The 10,079-nt window shown below is 52.7% G+C and overlaps 1 protein-coding gene across 4 annotated transcripts in view; it reads left to right on the plus strand.

The window, feature by feature from the left end:
• The window catches only part of LOC135820196 (uncharacterized), a 45,924-nt gene extending 36,927 nt beyond the window's left edge, over positions 1–8,997 (plus strand). For 2 of the 4 annotated variants that reach the window (XM_065333511.1, XM_065333526.1), the window contains 3 exons: positions 800–995; positions 6,278–6,318; positions 6,532–7,615. In XM_065333511.1, the coding sequence (XP_065189583.1) occupies positions 800–995; positions 6,278–6,318; positions 6,532–6,708 (414 nt within the window). In that variant the 3' untranslated portion in view covers positions 6,709–7,615. Of the gene's footprint in view, positions 1–799; positions 996–6,277; positions 6,319–6,531 lie in introns of all 4 variants that reach the window. The other 2 variants (XM_065333520.1, XM_065333530.1) reach the window with 2 other exon arrangements.
• Positions 8,998–10,079: the final 1,082 nt, after the last annotated feature.

The raw sequence follows: 10,079 nt of genomic DNA on the forward strand, positions 1-10,079 counted from the left end.
ATAAAATAGCATTATTCAGCTTAACCCCTTCACACACAGTTCAACAACTGCTTCTCCTCTGATGAGTTCCCTGTCATCGTTATGGAACGAAACAAGACTTGTCAGGAGTAACACTACTTGCTTTCGTGGAGTGTGGTTGGTGAACTGTTTGCGCTGTGATCTGCAAGCGTCGTGTGGTCTCGTCGGGTCAAATGAAAAACCCTATCTGTACCCTTTGTGTTGCAATCATGGCCTTTCTTCGTGACAAACAAAATTGATGTTTTTCGATCTTCAAATCGCCATAGCGCCCTTGCCGTGGCTCCAAATCAGCTGAAACTTTGCAGGAGGAATGAAATTCCATGCTGAATCGATTGATACCGTTTCAGAAGGGTTTCCTTGAAAAATAAAATTTAGTCTGCACTGGCTATGCGCACACGCACACACACACGCACACACACACACACACACACACACACACACACACACCATTGACCATTGACCATTGGACGCCCATCGCCAGAGGCGATGATAGCGATGCTACAGCAGAAGCCATAGCAACTTGTGCTGGGATTGCACCATTCAACAGCTTGCAAGGCTGAAGAATTGACCACCACTATTCAGCCTGGTCTACACCACACAGCTTTGAAGTGGCTTTTTTCTGGCCAGTGAATCCACACACACACACACACACACACACACACATACACACACACACACATACACACACAGATACACATACATACACACACAGGTACACACACACACACACACACACACACACACACACACAGACTGACAGGTATTATTGTTTGCTGTACAGTTGAGCGACCATCAGCGGTTGTGGATGGAGGAACTTGCGAGCGATATTACAAATCTGGATGACCTGCTTAAGGAGATGAGGTCCCGGAAAGAGACACTGTTAGGTCACCTAAATGTACTGGCACACATCAACTTGCATCAAGAGGTACTGACCTATATCGAAGAGAAGGAGACTAAGCATCAGGAGTTGCGAACTGGTAAGAAGATATGTGCAGACAGTGTGTGTGTGTGTGTGTGTGCGCGCGCACACGCGTGCTTGTGTGTGTGTGTGTGTGTGTGTGTGTGTGTGTGTGTACATGCATGTGTGTACAGTGGCATATGCAGTCGATTCCAATCGAGAGGTTGCAACACTTAGGGGTGATGTGTGTTGTGGAGCCCACACTCGATCACCCAGCTCGGCTGCAACACTTAGGGGTGATGTGTGTTGTGGAGCCCACACTCGATCACCCAGCTCGGCTGCAACACTTAGGGGTGATGTGTGTTGTGGAGCCCACACTCGATCACCCAGCTTGGCTGCAACACTTAGGGGTGATGTGTGTTGTGGAGCCCACACTCGATCACTCAGCTCGGCTGCAACACTTAGGGGTGATGTGTGTTGTGGAGCCCACACTCGATCACTCAGCTCGGCTGCAACACTTAGGGGTGATGTGTGTTGTGGAGCCCACACTCGATCACTCAGCTCGGCTGCAACACTTAGGGGTGATGTGTGTTGTGGAGCCCACACTCGATCACTCAGCTCGGCTGCAACACTTAGGGGTGATGTGTGTTGTGGAGCCCACACTCGATCACCCAGCTTGGCTGCAACACTTAGGGGTGATGTGTGTTGTGGAGCCCACACTCGATCACCCAGCTCGGCTGCAACACTTAGGGGTGATGTGTGTTGTGGAGCCCACACTCGATCACTCAGCTCGGCTGCAACACTTAGGGGTGATGTGTGTTGTGGAGCCCACACTCGATCACCCAGCTTGGCTGCAACACTTAGGGGTGATGTGTGTTGTGGAGCCCACACTCGATCACCCAGCTCGGCTGCAACACTTAGGGGTGATGTGTGTTGTGGAGCCCACACTCGATCACCCAGCTCGGCTGCAACACTTAGGGGTGATGTGTGTTGTGGAGCCCACACTCGATCACCCAGCTCGGCTGCAACACTTAGGGGTGATGTGTGTTGTGGAGCCCACACTCGATCACCCAGCTCGGCTGCAACACTTAGGGGTGATGTGTGTTGTGGAGCCCACACTCGATCACCCAGCTTGGCTGCAACACTTAGGGGTGATGTGTGTTGTGGAGCCCACACTCGATCACCCAGCTCGGCTGCAACACTTAGGGGTGATGTGTGTTGTGGAGCCCACACTCGATCACCCAGCTCGGCTGCAACACTTAGGGGTGATGTGTGTTGTGGAGCCCACACTCGATCACCCAGCTCGGCTGCAACACTTAGGGGTGATGTGTGTTGTGGAGCCCACACTCGATCACCCAGCTCGGCTGCAACACTTAGGGGTGATGTGTGTTGTGGAGCCCACACTCGATCACCCAGCTCGGCTGCAACACTTAGGGGTGATGTGTGTTGTGGAGCCCACACTCGATCACCCAGCTTGGCTGCAACACTTAGGGGTGATGTGTGTTGTGGAGCCCACACTCGATCACTCAGCTCGGCTGCAACACTTAGGGGTGATGTGTGTTGTGGAGCCCACACTCGATCACCCAGCTTGGCTGCAACACTTAGGGGTGATGTGTGTTGTGGAGCCCACACTCGATCACCCAGCTCGGCTGCAACACTTAGGGGTGATGTGTGTTGTGGAGCCCACACTCGATCACCCAGCTCGGCTGCAACACTTAGGGGTGATGTGTGTTGTGGAGCCCACACTCGATCACCCAGCTCGGCTGCAACACTTAGGGGTGATGTGTGTTGTGGAGCCCACACTCGATCACCCAGCTCGGCTGCAACACTTAGGGGTGATGTGTGTTGTGGAGCCCACACTCGATCACCCAGCTGGGCTGCAACACTTAGGGGTGATGTGTGTTGTGGAGCCCACACTCGATCACCCAGCTCGGCTGCAACACTTAGGGGTGATGTGTGTTGTGGAGCCCACACTCGATCACCCAGCTCGGCTGCAACACTTAGGGGTGATGTGTGTTGTGGAGCCCACACTCGATCACCCAGCTCGGCTGCAACACTTAGGGGTGATGTGTGTTGTGGAGCCCACACTCGATCACCCAGCTCGGCTGCAACACTTAGGGGTGATGTGTGTTGTGGAGCCCACACTCGATCACCCAGCTCGGCTGCAACACTTAGGGGTGATGTGTGTTGTGGAGCCCACACTCGATCACCCAGCTCGGCTGCAACACTTAGGGGTGATGTGTGTTGTGGAGCCCACACTCGATCACCCAGCTCGGCTGCAACACTTAGGGGTGATGTGTGTTGTGGAGCCCACACTCGATCACCCAGCTCGGCTGCAACACTTAGGGGTGATGTGTGTTGTGGAGCCCACACTCGATCACCCAGCTCGGCTGCAACACTTAGGGGTGATGTGTGTTGTGGAGCCCACACTCGATCACCCAGCTTGGCTGCAACACTTAGGGGTGATGTGTGTTGTGGAGCCCACACTCGATCACCCAGCTCGGCTGCAACACTTAGGGGTGATGTGTGTTGTGGAGCCCACACTCGATCACCCAGCTCGGCTGCAACACTTAGGGGTGATGTGTGTTGTGGAGCCCACACTCGATCACCCAGCTCGGCTGCAACACTTAGGGGTGATGTGTGTTGTGGAGCCCACACTCGATCACCCAGCTCGGCTGCAACACTTAGGGGTGATGTGTGTTGTGGAGCCCACACTCGATCACCCAGCTCGGCTGCAACACTTAGGGGTGATGTGTGTTGTGGAGCCCACACTCGATCACCCAGCTTGGCTGCAACACTTAGGGGTGATGTGTGTTGTGGAGCCCACACTCGATCACTCAGCTCGGCTGCAACACTTAGGGGTGATGTGTGTTGTGGAGCCCACACTCGATCACCCAGCTTGGCTGCAACACTTAGGGGTGATGTGTGTTGTGGAGCCCACACTCGATCACCCAGCTCGGCTGCAACACTTAGGGGTGATGTGTGTTGTGGAGCCCACACTCGATCACCCAGCTCGGCTGCAACACTTAGGGGTGATGTGTGTTGTGGAGCCCACACTCGATCACCCAGCTCGGCTGCAACACTTAGGGGTGATGTGTGTTGTGGAGCCCACACTCGATCACCCAGCTCGGCTGCAACACTTAGGGGTGATGTGTGTTGTGGAGCCCACACTCGATCACCCAGCTGGGCTGCAACACTTAGGGGTGATGTGTGTTGTGGAGCCCACACTCGATCACCCAGCTCGGCTGCAACACTTAGGGGTGATGTGTGTTGTGGAGCCCACACTCGATCACCCAGCTCGGCTGCAACACTTAGGGGTGATGTGTGTTGTGGAGCCCACACTCGATCACCCAGCTCGGCTGCAACACTTAGGGGTGATGTGTGTTGTGGAGCCCACACTCGATCACCCAGCTCGGCTGCAACACTTAGGGGTGATGTGTGTTGTGGAGCCCACACTCGATCACCCAGCTCGGCTGCAACACTTAGGGGTGATGTGTGTTGTGGAGCCCACACTCGATCACCCAGCTCGGCTGCAACACTTAGGGGTGATGTGTGTTGTGGAGCCCACACTCGATCACCCAGCTCGGCTGCAACACTTAGGGGTGATGTGTGTTGTGGAGCCCACACTCGATCACCCAGCTCGGCTGCAACACTTAGGGGTGATGTGTGTTGTGGAGCCCACACTCGATCACCCAGCTCGGCTGCAACACTTAGGGGTGATGTGTGTTGTGGAGCCCACACTCGATCACCCAGCTCGGCTGCAACACTTAGGGGTGATGTGTGTTGTGGAGCCCACACTCGATCACCCAGCTCGGCTGCAACACTTAGGGGTGATGTGTGTTGTGGAGCCCACACTCGATCACCCAGCTCGGCTGCAACACTTAGGGGTGATGTGTGTTGTGGAGCCCACACTCGATCACCCAGCTCGGCTGCAACACTTAGGGAACAAGTTGTTTACAGTAACACCTGTTACAGCGACCTCTGGCATTAGCCACCGTTTTTCCATGCACCGACAGTTCTAGATAAAAACTGCACCGGAAACGGCGACCACCTGCATTGCGCAACCAGCAGCCGACTTAAAAAAAATACCAAATCAGCGGCCATGTCAGACCTACACACAGCGACCACAAGTGCATTCCTGGCCGGCAGAGTTGACTGCAGCAGGGTTTGCAGTGCGGTCAGAAGTGACTCTGAGTGCATGCAGTCAACGGAAGTGACTCTGAGTGCATGCAGTCAACGGAAGTGACTCTGAGTGCATGCAGTCAACGGAAGTGACTCTGAGTGCATGCAGTCAACGAAAGTGACTCTGAGTGCATGCAGTCAACAGAAGTGACTCTGAGTGCATGCAGTCAACGGAAGTGACAAACGGCAGTGTAGGTTGCGTAGTACGTGCTTGACTGAGGCCGCGTGAAAACCCCTAATATGGCTACTTTGTCTGCATGAAAGACTTAGTGTTCTTTGTAAGGTCACATGATGTCATCCAGCACCTGTCAATATGAGTACTGTAAAAGCGGAAAGTTTAACGACCAAAAGTTAAATGTTTTTTTGTGATTTTGGCATGATGACGTGCAGAAAGTTTAACGATGTTTGTACAAGGGAAAGAACATGCATCGATGTATGCACATCTTTACACAGACATCTCAAACTGGGTTCATGATAGCATTTCTGCAAATAGCTGAAACAAATTGGTCGTTAACAATTTAGACTTTGTGACTCGTTACACTTTCCGGCTTTACAGTACATGTAACAATCGCTTTTGATCGCACAGCGGGGCGGTCGCTTAGACCAGGTTATATTGCACATACAGGTGAACTGCACATACAGGTGAACTGCACATACAGGTGAACTGCACATACAGGTGAACTGCACATACAGGTGAACTGCACATACAGGTGAACTGCACATACAGGTGAACTGCACATACAGGTGAACTGCACATACAGGTGAACGAACATACAGGTGAACTGCACATACAGGTGAACGCACATACAGGTGAACTGCACATACAGGTGAACGCACATACAGGTGAACTGCACATACAGGTGAACTGCACATACAGGTGAACTGCACATACCGGTGAACTGCACATACAGGTGAACTGCACATACAGGTGAACTGCACATACAGGTGAACGCACATACAGGTTATGCTGCATCAGATGGAGAAAAGCCACACTTAAGCTGAAGCAAACAAATGAAAAACAAGCAACAACACAGAAGCAACATGCTTGATATGTGTTCATGCCTGCATCCATAGTACACGGTATTTGTCTGGGGTCTAAGCCGTCATGACTTCCATCCCATACAAAATGCATTGATCCGGTGCTTTTGCCTCGGGCATGTGGTGTTCCTTGTGTTCTAGACCATCAATCCTGGGTAGCAAAATTACAATCAAGCGACACGGTAAGTTAGTAATAGGTGTATCTATGCTAGTGTGAGGGGACTTCATTTAGCCGGGAGCTAACAAGTTCCACTCCGTCCCCGGCCCCATCCACCCACCCACCAGATACACATGCAAACACACGCAAACACACACATATACACACACACACGTACACGCACACACATCCTGCACACACCTGTCCTGTCCTGTCCTGTTGACCCACTGCCGTAAAGGTTACGTGGTCCCATTGCGGGAGGAGGGAGAAGAACAAACACGCCGGTGCGGCGTCAGGTGCCTGGTCTGCCAAAATCTCCAAGAGCAGTGCTGACACAGTAGTGGAAACTTGGCACCCTCATCCGTTGTTGGGCGGTTCTGGCGAGGTCTACAAGGAGCGGAAGCGGGCTGGCTAGCGATTGAGGTAGGCTGACACCTGTGGACAGCGAGTCCACCCCTGCTACGATACCATTTCCCACAATCTGCGCATTGACATGCACCACGCTGCTGTTGGACTGGCTTGCGACGCTCCGCTGTGCACTTGTGGCGCTTAAGATTGCTTGGTCTAGAGCAGACCTTTCCACAGATGGGGCACTCAACGGGGGCTGCCCTGCACACACACACACACACACACACACACACACACACACACACACACACACACACACACACACACACACACACACCATTGGACCATTGGACGCCCATCGCCGGAGGCGATGATAGCGATGCTACAGCAGAAGCCATAGCAGCTTGTGCTGGGATTGCACCACTCAACAGCTTGCAAGGCTGAAGAATTGACCGCCACTATTCAGCCTGGTCTACACCACACGGCTATGAAGTGGTCGCGGTTGGACGAATCTTCAAAGCAGCTTTCGTTACTCGAACCCGGACGGTCAAGATCTTACGGATTTTCGTTGTGCGCAACCTCTCTACTGTGGAAGACCAAGTCCTTTAACTGCAAGCATGGAAAAGGTGTTTGCACTTTGTACATGCAAGATATACAAATCCTATCCACTGCTGGTGGCTGTTACATTGGCGCCTCCCTGCCATCCCCTCAGCACTGTGTCCTGTCTACATTCAGTGTGTGCTGTCTGCACTGTGTCCAGTCTGCATTGTGTCCAGCCTGCATTGCATCCTGTCTTCACTGTGTCCTGTCTGCATTGTGTGCTCTCTGCTGCTCCTGGCTGTATCTAATAGCCACTGGCATGTACAGCACCAATACGTGGCGTGCTTCCACACGACCAAAGCTTCACTCCAGTAGTGCAGCGGATCGAGGGCCATTTTCTACCCGTGACTCTCCCAATCACCACCACAGTGTAACCAGGGCTACCGTCGCACTATGCGGCAGTCAAACTGAGCCATGGCGCTCGTGTTCTGCATGCAGGCCGTGGAGGCTGAAACCAGTGCTGTTGGTCAGGTTAATGGCTACCTGGATCAACCTTTCCACCACCAGCACCAGCAGAACCACCCCAGCCACCAGCAGCACCAGCATCGCCACCACCACCACCAGCAGCCACCCCCCCCCCTCCCCACACACACACACCACCTCCGCCACTACCCCCGCCACCACCACCACCCCCGCCACCACCACCACCCCCGCCACCACCACCACCCCCGCCACCACCACCCCCGCCACCACCACCCCCGCCACCACCACCACCCCCGCCACCACCACCACCACCACCACCACCACCACCACCACCACCACCACCACCACCACCACCACCACCACCACCACCACCACCACCACCACCACCACCACCACCACCACCACCACCACCACCACCACCACATCCAACGTGCGCTTGCTGCTGAGTAGGTCATTTGTACCCGCCGCATCATGCGCCAAGTTAAAGTGAGGGTATGGTCGGACCAAACAGAAGCTGCTTCTGCTGGCGGTATGGGCGTACTGCATACCGGTATTGAGAAATAGACGACTGGCGGCGATACAGAAAGGGATTACCAAACACGTCAGTAACCGCTCGCTCTCCTGACTTGACACTACTGTATGCATGGCTGTTCAGTCTATACATGCTGGATGTACTCGATGCATAAGCAGGCTTCATGCTGTGTGTGTACTCCATGCATCAGTAGGCTTCATGCTGTGTTTACTGGATGCATCAGCAGGCTTCATGCTGTGTTTACTCCATGCATCAGCAGGCTTCATGCTGTGTTTACTCCATGCATCAGCAGGCTTCTGCGGCTACACTCTCAGAGCCGTTGCGGCCTGCCAATGTGTGCTGCGCGTATGGCCTGGCCGGTACTCGTGCCCACGAGGCTGTTCAATTGGATGGTGCATGTGTGCATCCGTGCAGTGAATACAGCCTGGTTTTAGCGAGAGTAGCCTCCAAGGCTCCAGCATCCGTAAGACAGACGACACAGTGCGCGTGCAAGCACTGTCTTGCTCGCTGTTGCCTGATCAACAGACTGTTCATGGACGTGTTCTTTGACCAGTTACTCATGCAAGCTTGCAAGTATTTAGATTCTCTTTCAACACTCCCGGTGTGCAGACATGTGCCGTTGGCCTATAAGCAGACCTGATTATGTGGATTTTCCACACTTGATGTCACGGATCATCTCTGAGAGTGCAATCCCTTGAGACTTGAGGAGGTTTTTTTATTTTTCACGCTCAAATTTTTCTGCCATGCAGTTCATCAACTTCAGAATGCTACCTGGCCATGGCTGAGTAGATCTGTCCCTGATCTCCCCGGCCCAGTAATGCTTGTACTCTGCACCACCGTGACTCAACAGCATGCAGGTGCATGAATCTACATTGTATGTAAATATTGTATTGGCAGTTTCAAGCGGCATTGATCATCTGATCCGCAATGCAGGTTTGCTGCCAGTACGGTGCTGTGTCAGGCTGCTGCTCACAATCTAGGCTGCGGCTATCACAGCGACTACTGACGAATGGTCGTCTTTGCCGCTGAGGGATTGTTGTCATTATTGTTGTTGCCTTAACATGCACACCCATACGGTGTAGTTATTAGTACTTATTACCAGGACCCACGTGCCCGGGGAATCACAATGATGATGCATGTAGTACAGAATGATGTAATGGTATATACAGAAGCCTTGCTTGGTAGTTTAACATGTTTTTCGATTTTGACAGCATGTTACAAGGCGAAAATCGAAAAAAGAATGATGTAATGTAGTACCAGATGATGTAATGTGGTACATGATGAATGATATAAAGAAGCCTTGCTTGGTAGTTTAACATGTTTTTCGATTTTGACAGCATGTTACAAGGCGAGGACGCATAGTGCTCCTGATTACAACCATAGCCCGGTTGGCAGAGTCCCGGTCTTGCGACCATTTGAACCGTATTGGGAAAACCCAGGACCCTCTTTGTAGGGGTTGTGAACCCTACAGCGCGCCAACCGGGTTATGGTTGTAGTCAGGAGCACTATGCATCCTCGCCTTGTAACATGCTGTCAAAATCGAAAAACATGATCAATGATTGTAGTGCATGTATAGGATGATCATACTACCATTGCCATGATGATCATGCATGTCTATGGACGTAATGCGGACCAGGGAGTAGTACTACTCCCTGATGCGGATCAATGCCAATGCAAATGCAACCATGTAATGAAGGACATGAAGAATACTGCAAGGTCATTCTGTATAATCAAATCCAGGCTATGACTATTTCACGACACTGACAAGGCTGTTGCCATGGGAACAGCCAACCACGGGCGGCGCCTGCGCGTGTACATTGCCCGCCACCTGACTCACGGCATATCGGTACCACCAATGACCATAATCGCATGAATCGCGTAGT

Source organism: Sycon ciliatum, chromosome 1, assembly GCF_964019385.1.
Source record: "Sycon ciliatum chromosome 1, ocSycCili1.1, whole genome shotgun sequence".
Taxonomy (NCBI): Eukaryota; Metazoa; Porifera; class Calcarea; order Leucosolenida; family Sycettidae; genus Sycon; species Sycon ciliatum.